The sequence below is a fragment of the Poromitra crassiceps genome (genome assembly GCF_964638095.1).
Source record: "Poromitra crassiceps genome assembly, chromosome: 1".
NCBI classification, from domain to species: domain Eukaryota; kingdom Metazoa; phylum Chordata; class Actinopteri; order Beryciformes; family Melamphaidae; genus Poromitra; species Poromitra crassiceps.
The window spans coordinates 29719793-29736227 of record NC_139623.1 but is presented as its reverse complement, the minus strand read 5'-3'; the positions used below and the strand labels follow the sequence as shown (position 1 = coordinate 29736227).

Genomic DNA, 16435 nt, shown 5'->3' with positions numbered 1-16435 from the left:
CCGTCGTCATGTAACCGGAAGTGGTCCAGAAGAAAGGAAAACCTATCGCGACACAACATCCGTCCGCGGGATTCACATTTTGAACTATGCAGCCAATCACGGATCTGAATACTATGATCTGAATTCAAAGTTTACTTGTAGGCTACTTGTAATTTATGACCTAGACGAGTTTGTTTCCAATTTTTTTTAAAGGTTACATCTACTATCAAATCAAACTTTTCAAAATCCATACTCTATTTTGGCATACTTGGCATGTGCCAAGTTGCCAACATATTTTAGAACATACCGGTAAAACCCTATGGTAAAGGGCAAAACCCCTAAAAAAGGGACACGACCAGGCATCCACCCTCCAGTTCTTAAGTCCTTACACTGGTTGCCTGTGTGTCATAGAATACATTTTAAAATACTGTTACTAGTCTACAAATCACTTAACGGCCTAGGCCCAAAATACATCTCTGAATTGCTCCCATGCTACGAACCGTCTAGACCTCTCAGGTCAGCAGGGTCCGGCTTACTAACTGTCCCTAGGATCAAATCAAATCATGGGAAGGCCGCTTTCACCCACTATGCTTCTGCCAGCTGGAACAAACTGCCTGAAGACCTCAGATCTGCCCCAACTTTACTTACTTTTAAAAATAGACAAAATACTTTTATGTTTACCGTCACTTTTACCTGTTGACAGTTGTTTTTTAGGAGATATGTGTGGCCTATAAAGGCTCAAGTCCAACTATTATAAAGGTATGGACATTTTTCCAATCATGTGTGTGCGCCTGTTGCTTAATGCACTTTTTATGCTCTTTCTTAAAGTTTTGTTGTGATGCTTTTAAGCGTCAATTTTATTCTCTTCTTTTATTGTTTTATTTTCTTGTCAACCATTTTATGTGAAGCACTTTGAATTGCCTCTATGTATGATATGAAATGTGCTATACAAATAAACTTGACTTGACTTGTGTCAGTCCCATTCATTGTCAATGCTGCCCCGTAGCGGCACAAAGACAGCAGCGGTGCAAACACACCAGACGCTGAAGCGCAGCAAATAGCTGCGAAGTGCCTGGAAGTTCCCAGTTTCTTTTCGGCATCCTTGTTAACAGATTAAACCATTCGAGGGGTACTTGGACCATTCAGACCGATTTACCGAGGCCAGGCAGTAAGTCTAATTGTGCACCACAGACACAGTTCAAGCCCATATAACAATTGTATAGGAAATTACATAGGCTATAGGAATATTATAGGTGTGGTGTGTGTATTGCATCCAGCTGCCCCCTAGCGGCACAGAGTCAACATTACAGTGTTGAGTCCCAATTTGTTTTCAATGCCGCCCCCTAGCGGGAGAAAGTCACCATTGCAGTGTGACGGACCACCGGATCCATAGACCAGTGGTTATCAGCCTTTTTGAGCCATGACCCCCCCCCCCCCCCCCAAAAAAAAAACCTCCCGCCACAACCCAATCCAATCCAATGAAATGACAGTGCGCATGCATTCACACACTTGATTTCACTCACTCACATAGCCTACATTAAACCATTGGTATGAGAGATTTAATCATCATTTTGACAATCATCCCGACCCCCAGGTTGAGAACCACTGCCATAGGCAACAATAATTGCTAGTTAATGGGTAGAGTCCACAAATTAACCAGCCACAGTCAAATCTACAAGCATGACGCTGGTGTGAATATCTCAGCCTGTTTACCTTGTGGACATTATTATTATTTTATTACTGAGTCATTAATAGTGCCGCTGGGTATCCAAACTTTTTTGAATGGGGGCCAGATTAATGAAAATAGGCAGCTGCTTCTTGCATTACATGGGTTATTTACAAAAATCACATACAATCGGTAGCTACTCTAAGGATTTTGTTTACCATCTGAAAACATTTGCAGTTCCACCTGCGTAGTTCCTACTTGATGCTTGTCTACAGTACAAACTGTATAATAGTGCTGTCATCATTGTGAACAGAAGAAAAACAATGCAAAGTGAACTTGCTTGATTAACCAATAGCCTACTGACTGGAGGGCCACATATACTGTAGTATATTTTGAGAGAGAAGCCAAAGGTTGTTTAAAATCGGTCCACAATTGGCCCCTGGGCCAGACTTTGGACATGCCTGCTCTAGGGCATATTTTTCAAAGCAGAACCATCTCTATTCTTTTGAAGCATGTAAATGTTCAAATTTCATGAAATGAAAGCATAAAGACAGCTATGCTTTCAAGAGGAGCTCCTGCATTAAACAGGAGGCTTCACTGTTTAACTGCAGTGTGATCTGACGATTATCTATTTTTGACTTACAAACCTTACACTCCATTGCAGCTGCCAGGCCCTTCAGTACTTAAATTATTCCAGGTCTACCAGTCTTAGGAAAGACTCATACTGCTCTGATGGACCTCTGAAGCCCCAGCAGCTCTAGGCACACACCAGACAGTGACCTCTGCCCTTTGTGTAGAGGGGTCATTATAGGACTGTTGGGATTGGGAATATACTGTCGCTGCTACATTTTACAGTATATTCTCAATCCCAACACAGTCCTAGCTAGCTGTTCTCAATAGTACCCCAACCCTACTTCTGCTGTAGCCTAATTGGTTGAGGCGATGTCTCGTCATAGACGCTGGGATAGCTGGCTCAGCCTGGCTGGGGGCGTGGTCAGGGTGGGGTAAATCTCCCATTCTATCCATTCAGCAAAGTTAGAATTTAGCTGCTAGCCCAGCCCAGGCAGACACGATCGGGGATTTGACCACCGCAGTAAACGCACATCTGAACAGACGTCTTGTGTTCTGCTCTAGAATCCCCAAACCTGTAGTGTAGAGCCGCAGCACCTTTCTTTGGTGAGTCAGCCCATTGAGATATGGGTGGTTTTACCCCACTCGCGCGCCAGCCGTATAACATTTTGTGGGCGTTCCCACACATGCCGACTGTCTCTATAGCCTTCTTTGCCTATAATAATGAGGGTGGGGGTGAAGCTCTACTGCACATGGGGCAGAGGGCAGATGGGAGGCTTCTGGGGTGATCAGAGGCAAGGTGACAGGGTGAAGGCTACCTCGCACCTTGGCAGCATAGCGGTCTGCAGTACAGTACCAGTTCAGCAACTAAAGGTGACACATCAAGATCCATGTTGCAAATCTTCTATCTCTGCATTGTTTATTTAGCAAGTTTACCACCATTCACCTGCTTCCAGGGCCAGTTCGGTGCAGCGATGCAGGTGATGAGCTGACATTTTCCCATCTTTACCCTTCTCCTCATCAAGATCAAAGCCTTGAGAAGAGGGGCACGGAGGAACAGTGGTAGCATTGTCGCCTGACAGGTCCTGGGTTTGATTCCCGCCTGGGATGCTGTGGGCGCTGAGGGTGTGTCCCCATCCCCATGTCCTCAGTGCCTACTGCCCAGGGGGGTTGGTCAAAAGGGCCTTCCTGTGTGGAGTTTGCATGTTCTCCCCATGCTCCCCTGGGGTTTCCTCCAAATAGGAACCCCCCGCCAAAAACATGCAAAAAAAACAACAACATAAAACTTGAGAAGTAAAACATGTACAATATTCATGCCTGTTAATCTACACCAACAGCATTCTAGGATGGATCAGTGTCATGCAATTTGGTGTGATGATTAAAGGGGGCAGTAGTGGCAGAAAGTGGGGGTGGGAAGTTCGGAAAGCCATTGTCTTCCTGTTTACATCAGAGGATGCATGCATAGCTGCTGTATTTTCTCCGCTGGCTCATATCCTTTGTCTACTGGCACCACTTATGTATCAATTTAAAGACGTGTCTTTGCATGACTCCCTGTAATCACTAGCTAATTAACCAGCAACAAAGAAGCAGGTGTAGGCTTGATTTCTCATAAAAGCTTTGCTTTGCACAAGGAAACTTGAGAAAAATCAGAGAACACATTTATGCCAAGTGTTTCCACAACAACCTCTGAAAAGAGTTGCACACATTGACATGCACTGACTATAAGATTAAGACTTTTATTAATTCATAATTCTATTACATTTTGCAGTTGACATTTTAGTAGCAGTGAAGAATAGAAGACCAGCTGCTGCCTGCAGTACACTAATTTCTGAAAACAAGTTTTGAAGTAATGAAGTGCATATGGCAGTGCAGTCTCCCTGATGCCTGAAAGATACTGAGAGAAAAACCCCAATAAGAACTGTTTTGCATAAACTGTGAGGGAAAAGTTGTCATGGTTTAACAAACAGTTTCAGTTTTCAAAGAGCAATCTAATATTGCTAATAATATAGATGTACTTTTTAAATAACAGGCATAAATGAAATACAGAAAAGTCATATTTGGGGCAATGCATGCCTTACAGCCGATATATCAATCTGATGGATGACTATATATCTGTGAAAGGAGCAAACATCTAAATGTTTAATATAAGCCTGAAACAGACTGAACACAGCCAGGCTAATATTCATCCTTCATTCATAAAAGAAGGCACTAGATGATAGATTATAGGCTAAGATTTAAGTCAAGATATTTGCTACTAATGTCATTGGGCTTCTGCTTTAATTTCAACATACAGCTTACCCATCAAACTCTACAAATGGACCAGAGTTTTGTGTTCACAATGCGCTGATATAACAAATCACTCACTCCTAGTTGACTCCTGTCTTTGTTTCAAGTATCCACATAGGCAGAAGAAATACGGACTGTATTAATGGTTTAACTTTAGCAATTCAAATTATGCACACGCCATAGTCTTAGTATTATTCTAGCCATCTTTCTAAACAAGGCACCGATAATAATTCACAATCATTGATTCATTATCATTCATGCAGTGATAAAACACCCCAAACAAATTAGTAGTGTAACTCATTCTACTATCCATAAATACATGACATATTGTCTAATCCCAACTTGATTGAGCATGAGCAAGAAATGCTCACACGTATTACTAATGCCTACCTAGTCTAGACTACAGGGTAATAAATTATGTTAACGAGTTAGAAAAAGGAACATTACAAAAATCAAATTATTCAATGAGAGGAATGTCATACATAACACACATGTATGCATATAAACAATCATACATATTAAGGTCACAACATTCTGAACGCATTGGCTTAAGACCCTGACCCTTTTTTTCTTTTTAAGTGCCCAACTACAATTTTCTAACACAAGCAAAGTAAGTAACACTCAAGCCCTTTAGCTACATTCTCAATTCAATCCAAAGTGATTTAGTCGTCTCTAGTACTAGTGTTCAAACCTTTTGTAGGAATATACATCTTCACAATTGCTTTAATACCATGGCTTTCATAGAAATATCTACCACACCTTTGCAAAGTAGACAAACTAACTGAATGTTCCTATAAAGTGTATAAGGCTTACTTAGATTCACCAGAGTAATATTTTAGTGTACTAATAAGTTGAAAAATGATTGTAGGTAGGCCGATATGCTAAAGCTACTCATCTAATGAGGTTGTGTGTCCTCTCGAACCCTGGAAGAGGAGTAGAGTATGGCTGTAGTCAAGTGGTCTGAGACACAGACGGTCCTGTTTCAAGCAGACGCTATAAGACCTCTGCTGTGTGAGGTGTGAGATGCAAGGCCAGCAATCTGCTTCACCCAACTTTTGGTAGTGGCTTACTAAAGCAGTGTGTCACCTTAGTCACCCTAAGAGGGGGGTTTGTCACACAAATCCTCTCTGGTGTGCTCTACTGGTTACTATGGGTATGGCACCTTCTCGCAGATCCCTGGGTCAAGTTACATCAAACAAAGGTCTGCACCGGGGTGATGGAGCGCGTGGGCGAGCCTGCCCGCTCTGAGGATGATGCTGAGCGATTGGTCACCTCTCGCTGCAGCTCCTCCACACGCTTCTGCAGCTCGGCACGCTTCGCCAGCAGCTCCTTGTAGCGCTGGTGCACAGGTTCCTGGGGAAATTAAGTAAAAAAGACAAACGTGTTTTCAAAAGACAAAAATGTGTTTTTCTATGATCTAGTAACTGCACCTCACCTTCTTTGAAGCCACGTGGCTACAGTGCAGATTTCAGCTAAAAAGAGGGTGTAAATGATGTATTTTCAAGTCAATTTGGCATCTCAGGGCTTGTGGAGACTTCGATTACGCCAGGTGAGCAGTATGGAACTTTTTTATTTTTTGTGTTTGAAAGTTGGTCACCATCCACTTCAATTGTGTAGGAGAATTCTGCAACAGTGTTTTGCTGTGGAACTCTACAAATGTTTTGTGGATTAAAAAACTTGAGTAGATAATGGCAGAATTTTAATTTTTATGTGCACTTATCCTTTAATCACTAGAATGGAGCAATTGTCCAGGTAGGATATCAGCATTAGACACTCACACTGCTTATAATAACTTAAGAGGCTGCTTTCAAAATACCTGAGGCCTCATGCGAGGGTTCCAACGGATGTAGTAGCCCACCCAAAGCTCCAGGTGACGTAAGCTGACAACAGGGAACAGCACATGGTTGGAGTAGTTCACATACAAAGGGTTGGTAAACTCCTCCAGCTGGCTGTTAATATAGGACCACAAGGACACTGTCCTCTTGGGAATCTCCTGTCAAAAAACAGAACAGGTGTTGTGGTTATAACACTAATGTGCTGCAAATCTGCTTAACTGTAACAGCCAGACTCTCCACTACACGCCGTCACTTCCCTAGTCAGTCTACTATTCTTCTCATTGTTCCGTTTTACGTCATCTTCAAATGTTGTTGTATTTGGTTTATTGAAACTATGTATGCTGTGCTGCAAGCCAAACTTCTCATGAGGGACAATAGTGCCTTGAACCTGAAATGATCATGCCAGACCACATATATTCTAAACTAATTCCCACTTTTGTGTCGACAAACACAATCACACATTCAAAACACTTGAAAAAAACCTCTTACTTCCTTCATCCTCTGCTGTTCGCTGTTATACAAGAATGTCCCAAACAGGCAGCTGTACAGGTGGTCCAGGATGGTTATCAGGAAGTATTCATTGAACTCAAAGGCTGCTGGAAACTTAAGTGAAAACAGTTTCATTAATGTCCTTAAAATATCATGTTATGCTAAAAATTTCTCTTTTTTGTGTGTCTGCCTCAGTGCCAGATATTATTGCTTACCTGGCGGGTCATTTGCCAAACACAGTCCATGAACTGAAGAAAAACAGGTGAGCGATCTGCATCTGTATGGTTTTTATCACCGTGACCGATCCGCTGAGAGAAGGGAGACAAGAAGAAGAAAGGACAATCAGTGATGCGATCCATGACACTGTGTCCCAGACAGTACCGTATATCCAATATATAATAATCAACAAGTGCCCATGACTTATGGAATTGTGGGAAACTTAACATGACCTTAAGCAGGACTTTTGGAAGCAGCATAATCATCATTATATTTTAAGTTGTATAGAGAAGCAAAGTGGAACGTCACTTCCTGCTTCAGCACTGTAACAGAGATTTTCATCCGCCATTTATTTTCCCATAGACAGACATTTCGTAAAATGCTTATAAAAAATAGTTTTACTTCGTCAAACCAAACGGTTCAGCTAACGCTATAATCGGGAGAGACCATAGAATATTTCACTCAGACCAAAACTTTAAAAAAACATTGAGAAAATATTTTCGTTAAACCCGCATTTTTTTTAACGTTTTGGTCCCAGTGAAATGTTATGCGATCTCTCCCGTTTCTAAATATATCTGTACCGTTTGGTTTGAACCAGTTAAACTATTTTTATATGCATTTTACAAAATGTGTATGGGAAAATAAATGGCGGGTGAAAATCTCTGGTACAGTGTTGAAGCAGGAAGTAGCCTCTCTATTGGATATATAAAGTAAGTGTGAGTGCTGGGTTACCAGCTGGAAGCGGTGGCCAAAGCTCAGCCACTCCTTCTCCAGCAGCACCTCGAAGCCGCGGATGGTGCGGTAGTAACCGTCCAGCATCAGCATGGCCAGGGAGGTGAGCTGGGCCGTGCGGTCCCAGCCGTCGCTGCAGTGCACCACCACCGAGGTTTTCCCCGACTCCACCTTGTCTGCAATCCGCAGTGCTCCTGCCAGGATCAGCTACACACACACACACACACACACACACACACACACACACACACACACACACACACACACACAAGTCAAAAGGCTTGGAGTTAAGCTCATCTTCATTTCAGTGCAACAATCTCTGACACTGGGGACAACTGTTGCCAAAAGACTAATTCTGAAGGAATGGAAGTCCTCCTCTTCACCTTCTTTTCAGGTGTGGTTGATGGACATGATCTCTGTTGTACAGATGGAGAGACTCAGGTCCCTGAGAACCAACTCGCTTAGAAGGTTCTCAAGTATCTGGGACCTGTTTTTGGCGGACTTCAACAAGGTTAAGAATGACCAGTGGCTGAGGTTAGGGGTGACAGATGGCTTGCCCGGCTGGTATCTCATGGACCCCTTGCGTGGGATCCCTTGTGTGGGCTACATTATTTTTTTTACAACATATAAGCATCTTATTCGGCTGATAGTGCCACGTTGCAATATTGAATGTTGATGCATCTTTTTTTCCCTTCTTTCTTTCCAGAGGATGGCTCCTCTGGGTTTGTCAGACCACAACACTGTGCATTTGGTCCCCACCTACCAATCAGCCCTGAAGAGAGGGAAAACTGAGCATAGAGTCGTTCCTGTCTGGACTGAGGACTCTACACTGGAACTGATGGTCTGCTATGAATGTACCGATTGGGATTTATTTAAAGACTCATGTTCTGATCTAGATGATCTTACAGTCTCTAGCTATATCTCTTTTTGTGAAGACATGCTGATCCCCCGGAAAACTTGCACTATTTTCCCAAACAATAAACCCTGGATTAGCAAATCACTTAAACATGCCCTTAATCATAAAAAGCTGTCTCAGTATGCAGGAAACAACATTGAAAAGAGGGAGGCTCATAAACTTGTAAAGAGAGAGATCAAGTTAGCCAAAACAAAGTATAAAAGGAAAGTGGAGGATGAGCTGAATAATGGGCAATCAAGGTCGGCTTGGAAAGGCATCAAGTCCATGGTAGGGATGCAGAACAAGGACAGGAGAGTATTCTACCCTGATAAAACTGATGCAGAATTAGCTGGAGAACTAAACACATTCTACTCTAGGTTTGATATTCATGATTTTAACGATGAGCTTTCTCAATTCAGGAATGTGCCTGGAGGCTGCAAAATTACAATTGATGAGACAACTGTGTGTAAAGCCCTAGGTCGCACTAAAGTGAAGAAGAGCCCAGGTCCTGATGGCATTGGGGGGAAACTACTGAAGTGCTGTTCCCGGCAATTGAGCGGTATCTTCACATACATTTTTCAGTCCTCCCTGGAACAACATAAAGTTCCTAATATGTGGAAGGAATCTATTGTAGTGCCAGTGTCAAAGGTTAAGGCCCCTAAAGTACTAAACGATTAACGCCCTGTGGCACTCACGTCCCTTGTTATGAAATCTTTTGAACAGATTGTCAAATCCAAAATTTTGCGCAATGTGCATGACCTGTTGGACCCATTACAGTTTGCCTATAGGGCTAAGAGGGGAGTGGAGGATGCCACTATTACCCTGTCAAATCTCCTTCTGAAGCACATGGAGGGAGATAAGAATCATGCACGGTTGCTTTTTATTGATTTTTCTTCTGCTTTTAACTGTATCCAGCCACATGTTCTTGCTCACAGGCTTTTATCTCATTTTAATATGGATTTTAGTCTAGTATGTTGGCTAGTTGATTTTCTAACCAACAGATCTCAGAGGGTCCGGGTTAATGGAACCCTGTCCGGTAAACTTTCATCCTCCACCGGATCCCCTCAGGGCTGCGTGCTTTCAGCACTTTCATTTATTTTGTATACTAACCTGTGTCAGAGCATTCATGCACTTAGATTTGTCCTTAAGTATGCTGACGACTCTGTGATCGTGAGCCTGCTGCATGGTGCAGAACAAGATCATGGCCCAGTCCTGGATGACTTTGTTGAATGGTGCAACCAGTCCTTCCTTGAAATAAATGTGGCTAAGACCAAGGAAATGTTCATTGATTTTCAGAGAATTGTTCCTAATCATGCTCCTGCTCCCTGTGTGATCATGGGTGAGCCAGTAGCAGCAGTGCAGCAATATAAATATTTGGGCACTGTCTTTGATGACAAACTCAATTTCGATGCAAACACAGATGCCATCTGCAAAAAGGCAAATCAACGACTGTTCTTTTGAAGGAAGTTGAGAAGTTTTAACGTGGACAGGACACTGATGAAAATGTTTTACTCTGCTTTTATTGAATCTGTCATTTCCTTTAGCATGATCTGCTGGTTTGGTAATCTCAGTCTTAAAAACAAGAACAGACTGGGAAAAATGGTCAAACTTTGCTGTAAGATTTCCGGGGCCACCCTCAATCACATTCAGTGCCTATATGAAAGGAGGGTCACTTCAAAGGCACAATTTGTGGTTTCGGACCCTCAGCACCCCTTACATGCTGAGTTCCAGATGCTTCCATCTGGTCGGAGGTTTAGTCACCCAAAGACTAAGACCAACAGATTCAGGCTGTCCTTCGTTCCCTCTGCCATTAGGTTTTTAAACAACCGAAAGTCGTAGATGTCATCGTGTCTCTTGCAGGTAGAGAGGCTTTTCTTTCCATGATTTATGATGACAGTGCAGGTGATTCAGATCTATCCTGTGCTGTGTTACTGTATGTATGACGTATGTATGATGTATTATTTGTTGCCTATGTGTCGTGTCTACTGTCTGCAAAGCGAATTGCCCCTCGGGGACATTAAAGTTTTTGAACCTTTGAACCTTGAGTCTGAGCCTGTTTGTCTTGTTCGTATATTGTTCTCTAAAAATTGGAAAAAAAGAAGAAGCTCATCTTCATTTCAGACCCTCATTTGTCTCCCAATTCCCAATTACAGTGGTCCATCTTTGTGGTCACCTTGATGTGCTCAAGCCAATGAGTGGACTCGAGGTTGGAGAGCCAATGGGATTCCTCGATGTTGGGGTAGACGACATCCTTCAGCTTGCGGAGTGACTCCCTCATCACGTGGATATTATGGATATCCAAAAACACCAGCTCAGCATTCTGATAAGCATCCTCACTTTCATATCCACCTCCTTTCATCTGGAAAAAATGTGGAGACAGGGTGGCCTGGTGTTAAGAGAGACTTCCTCAACATGGATGACCCAGGTAACATAGCTCTATGGGTCGATTTTAGTGCTTCTTGGATTTTATATTAATATTTTTTATTGAAAAATCAATAAGTGGAGACAGGGAGGCTTGGTGTTAGAGAGACTTTTCTTCAACATGGATGACCCAAGTAACATAGCTCTATGGGTCGATTTTAGTGCTTCTTGTATTATATATGAATATTCTTTTATAGAAAATGTGTGTTTTATTTCAATAGCTCCCATGTAATGTGATGCAGTTGACTCTCAAGCACTAGAAACCAATTAGGAGTTGTGTCGTATTTGTCCAGTAATAATTTCTGGTGATGACTCCGAGACACCGCCTCACATTACATGGGAATTATATTATGGATCCTTGAAAAGTCATGGAAAAGTTTTGAAATGTCATACTGTACATGAAAATGTGTGGGAACACTGGGAAGTGTCCTAGAGCAAGACACTGACTCCCTAGCAGTTACAGAGATCCAAGTATCAGATCATATTGTAATAGCTTTCTTCTAAATATGAATACAGAATCAATCATGTTAAAGAGATAAACCTTGTTGGCAGCAGCATTGACACTGGGCCTGGCATCAAAAATGAAGAGCTTATGAGACTGAGCGTTAGCGTCCATAATGGCCTGGAGGTACTTCTCATCCTCTTTGCTCCGCTTGCCGTTCACCCCGACCATAGGCTGACTGCAGCGGGTCACTGTGGCCTGGCTCTCTGGATGGATCCATGACAACACCTGCACAGGTAAGCAAGTGTCACCATGGACTGTCAACTACCCAACTACTACATCATTACACCATGGACTGTCAACTACCCAACTACTACATCATTACACCATGGACTGTCCCACTACCCAACTACTACATCATTACACCATGGACTGTCCCACTACCCAACTACTACATCATTACACCATGGACTGTCCCACTGCCCAACTACTACATCATTACACCATGGACTGTCCCACTACCCAACTACTACATCATTACATCATGGACTGTCCCACTACCCAACTACTACATCATTACACCATGGACTGTCCCACTACCCAACTACTACATCATTACACCATGGACTGTCCCCCTACCCAACTACTACATCATTACACCATGGACTGTCCCACTACCCAACTACTACATCATTACATCATGGACTGTCCCACTACCCAACTACTACATCATTACACCATGGACTGTCCCACTACCCAACTACTACATCATTACACCATGGACTGTCCCACTACCCAACTACTACATCATTACATCATGGACTGTCCCACTACCCAACTACTACATCATTACACCATGGACTGTCCCACTACCCAACTACTACATCATTACAGTGATGCTGAATAAAGGTCACTTACAGGTACCCTCCCCTTGGCCCTGAAGGCAGCCACTCTCTTCACCTCTTCATCTGGTATGTTGACAGGCACCACGAGGGTTGATGGGTAGGTGTCACACAGCTCATAGTGGTCATTTACTTTTGTTACCCTCCAGCTTTCATTCGGTATACCCTTCCAAAAAGCCACATGATGCAACCAATGTCACAGCTTTCTACAACATTTAAAGGCATGGCACTTCTTACCAATCCCCAATGTCCTACATCGTTACTTCAAGACATTTTGCTTTGAAAGTGTAATTATCCGTCTAAACGTCTGTGTGGAATAAGCCAGTTTTCTCATTCCAGTATTCATCCCACAAATTAGTTGGAACTCCTCAAAGCAAGCTCGTTTGGTCTCCGCTACAAGGTTGTCTTCAATATGTTGGTTAATTACATAAAATGCAGGACATCAAACATATTTTATTCTATCTAAAAAGGTAAAATATGATGACAGACTGGAAAATAAGGCTAACTCAACAATAGAGGAGGAATCAGTTTGATCATGTCATTTTAAATACCTGTCTCTTGTATTCAGAGAGAGCGTCATACACCTTCCATCCATTCTCAGGATAGACTTGCCCATATTCAAAGGAAAAGATTTGCTAGAGTGAAGAAGAGATCAAATCATCACTCTGTCTTTAGTGCAGAGCTACACAGTCAGAAACAGTGGCTGAGACAATTGACTCACTCACCAGCCCATTGGAAACAGGAAACGCAAATTTCATCAGGACTTCAAAAATCGACTTCCTGAGTGTGTCGTCCATCTGCTTGTGTGCAAACCGCAGATTACGCATATCCTGGAGATAGGGAGGATCATGGTCAGGTCATACATGTAAATATGCAGGGATTTGCCAGCTTGCAAAGCAGGTTGTGTCCTTACTGCTGTCAGACTTATGATCTACATAAAGCTTGTTTATATGCTCAGTTGCACAATGACTGATTTATGAATCTGAGAATCTGTGTGTACCCGTTTTCCTCTCCTGTGTGCAGTTATTTAGCATTGAATCTAAGCACAGGTACTGTATATACTACTGGCCCCTGGTGTTGTAACTTAGCCTCCAAAGCAAACAACTGTTGTTATTCCAGACCATTTCTATGGCTTTCCCACCTTGCAAACTAGTCCATAGGACACTTCACCACGGCTTGATGCGCTTCCAATCTTTTCCACACGACTCACAACCCCAAGGGGCAGGTCCAGCACAAATGCTGGCTCCTAGAAATCGGTAACACATTAATAAAACCATAATACATCTTCTAAATGTTTAGTTTCTTTAATTAATAAAACCATAATACATCTTCTAAATGTTCAGTTTCTTTAAAATCAGCAAGCATACCCTGTCCATGCTTTTGAAGAAAAGCCTGTAGTTGGTGACAGTCAGCATTCCTCTCAGTGATCCAGTGAAAGGACAGAAATAGGTGACATCTTTGGCTATGAAACAAAACAAACCACTATGAATACTAATTTAAATAAAGCATTATTAAAATAATACAACAAATGTAAATTGATTTAATCGTGGATATGGAGCATGGCACACTTAAGCTACGTTCACACAGCCATCCTTCGTGCTTGAATCTAATCTTTTCCCCCCTAAGTGACTCAGGTCAGTCTTTTTCATGACTGTGTGAACAGTACAAGACACATTGAAAGTTACTTTTTTAAAGACGACCTGGGCTACTTTCAAATGTGGAAAAACATCAGATTTGAATCTGATGTTTTGGAATGTGACTCCGGTGTGAACAGACATCTGGCCCATATCTGACTTAATGCTTCAATGTGACTTTTACGTCATTCCAGAGCAACATTCGTCACTATTGTGCACTGGAGGGAGGACCAAGCAGGTAGATTGTGATTACAAACATGGAGGACAGCTGCGAGGGAGCTAATCAGTGGAGGGACAGTGAGGTTTTAGACCTTATAAGTATTAGCAAGAAGTAGCAGCTATTGCTCCACAGAAAGCCATTATTAAAATTTTGGCTCTTCCTCGCTATCATCTGCTCCCGTATTCGCTGGCTTCCACTGCACAATAACTTGTAAATTAAACTGTAAACAGATGAAACAACATCGTCAGCTACCGACATGTTTACTGGTGTCTTCTTCCGGGTTTACGTAGAACAGCAGTATGCTGCATGTGACGTTATTGTTGTTCTTCTGCGCATGTGGGTCACTTCAGGGCCGTGACCTGTTCACACTGGAGTCTGATATGGGCCACATTTAAAAAGTCTGTGTGAACAGCCACACAAAAAATCAGATGTGAGCAACAAATCAGATTCAAGCACTAAGGTTTGCTGTGTGAACATAGCCTTAGTGACAAGCAAGACAACGGTAAAACTGACAGTTTTTTTGTATCGAGTTTGACGTAACATATAAGCCCATGGCACACCAATCAAACTTTCTACAACAAACACGGACAAACACAGATGTTTGTTTGGTGTGCCATGGCTGTCTGTCCTTGTTTGGAGATGTTTTGGGGGTGTTAGGTCAGATTCAACATGTTCAATCCTTGTTTGTCTGTGTTTAGCCCATGGCACACCAATCAAACATTCTCCAACAACTGCCAACATTGTTGTGGGAGAATGTTTGATTGGTGTGCCATGGGCTATAAGAGACTGACCCCCGGTCCCCCAGCATCGCGGAGCAACAACAATGTCAACAGGCCAGAAGATGGCCGCAAGAATGATACACACACATGCCATTTTGATGATAAGTTTGATAGCCGACTGCAGCAAAGAGAAAACCTACCCATGTCTTGCACAGTTTCATTTGGAAGCAACTGTGGTTCATCTTTGACTGAAAGCACCTGTTGGATACATTGATGCAACTTAGATTTGGAGACCTGATGTGTGGTTTCACCATAAAACATCAATCAAGGCCTTTGTGATTAGGAGATGACATACCTTGGCAGGAGCTTTGGGCCTAACCTGAAGGGAGGGGGAGAGGAGGAGAGTCGTGCATTAGTCATCTTCGTGGCTTTGATGAAGCACAGGTAATGCAGCAAATTACACCACCCCCACACACACACACACACACACACACACACACGCTACTGACCCTCAGCTCAGGTGAGAGCTCTGTAGTGGACACGGAGTCAGAGGACATTGCAGAAGGTGGCTTGGCCTGGGCAGACCTATCAGACCGAGACGTGGAAGTGCTGCTAAAAATAACATCAGTCACATTGGCATAAAGAAAATGTTGTTTTGAATAGGAGTTGCCATAGGTAGCATATACTTTCTGTCATTCTTCCACGCGTTACGCTAACGTTATGGTGCGTTTTTCTGCTTTTTGGGGAGAAACTGTGTGAGTCAACATCACCAGACACCCGCTAGCTAAATTGTGCTTGACAGAGCTCTGTGACAGCTAGCGTTAACGTAGTAACGTTAAAAGCCAGCGTTTTACTTACACCAAATGTCACATTAGATTCAGACATATTGATCAACTGACTCGTTATTCGTCAATCACCTCCTCTCGTTACAATGTAGCTATAGAGAGTGTGGAGTTAACGTTACCTGGTCAATGAATCAACACTTGGCTGTCTGGAAGAGGAGCGCTTCGAGTCCAAACTGTCGACACTTCCGCTCTTCTCCATGTTCTGATTATAAAAGTATTTGAATATTGATTAGTGCGAATTCAAAGCATGAGAAGTAAATTCCCGATACCCTGTTGAAGGCTTTAAATCAGTTCTCGGACTAAAGTTAACCCCCACAAAGAATAGGAAGCTGCCATCTTTTCCCAGCCTCCTTAGCCGTGGTCACAACAATGCGTCGATTGGAGATGGCGCCACCTGCTGTCCCTCATCTTATAGCATGCTGCCTTCAAAGACAATCGTAAAACAGGAAGTTCCAAAATGGCAGATAATAAAAGTAGCCGTTTTTGGCATGTTTTTTTGGTGAATGTTTTATTTTAGACAGCAAACTACTTGCCGTTTAATTAATTTAATATATAAATCTTGCGTACATAATTATATTTCACCA

At 42.6% G+C, this 16435-nt stretch overlaps 1 protein-coding gene across 2 annotated transcripts; it reads right to left on the bottom strand.

Moving 5' to 3' along the window:
* Positions 1 to 3984: 3984 nt before the first annotated feature.
* On the bottom strand, positions 3985 to 16171 carry mtmr2 (myotubularin related protein 2). 2 transcript variants are annotated; one of them, XM_083640063.1, is made up of 16 exons: positions 15971 to 16171; positions 15516 to 15618; positions 15362 to 15385; positions 15207 to 15264; positions 13801 to 13895; positions 13575 to 13679; positions 13159 to 13263; positions 12985 to 13068; positions 12450 to 12599; positions 11631 to 11819; positions 10842 to 11027; positions 7774 to 7980; positions 7041 to 7133; positions 6826 to 6939; positions 6318 to 6494; positions 3985 to 5854 (listed from the first exon to the last, which is right to left on the bottom strand). In XM_083640063.1, the coding sequence occupies exons 1-16, from the start codon at positions 16048 to 16050 to the stop codon at positions 5693 to 5695; spliced, it is 1932 nt and encodes a 643-aa protein (XP_083496189.1). In that variant the 5' UTR covers positions 16051 to 16171; the 3' UTR covers positions 3985 to 5692. The 2 variants fall into 2 exon arrangements, with proteins under 2 accessions (XP_083496189.1, XP_083496190.1); XM_083640064.1 differs by having other exon boundaries at positions 15516 to 15615.
* Between the last annotated feature and the right edge of the window lie 264 nt (positions 16172 to 16435).

Bases quoted from the DNA above. Each gene is read 5' to 3' on its own strand.
- mtmr2 (XM_083640063.1), bottom strand. From the start codon at position 16,050: ATGGAGAAGAGCGGAAGTGTCGACAGTTTGGACTCGAAGCGCTCCTCT. The intron at 15,265-15,361 runs GTATGTCATCTC...TGTATCCAACAG, and splicing joins GGCCCAAAGCTCCTGCCAAG to GTGCTTTCAGTCAAAGATGA. The intron at 7,134-7,773 runs GTAACCCAGCAC...CCCTTCTCTCAG, and splicing joins TTGGCCACCGCTTCCAGCTG to CGGATCGGTCACGGTGATAA.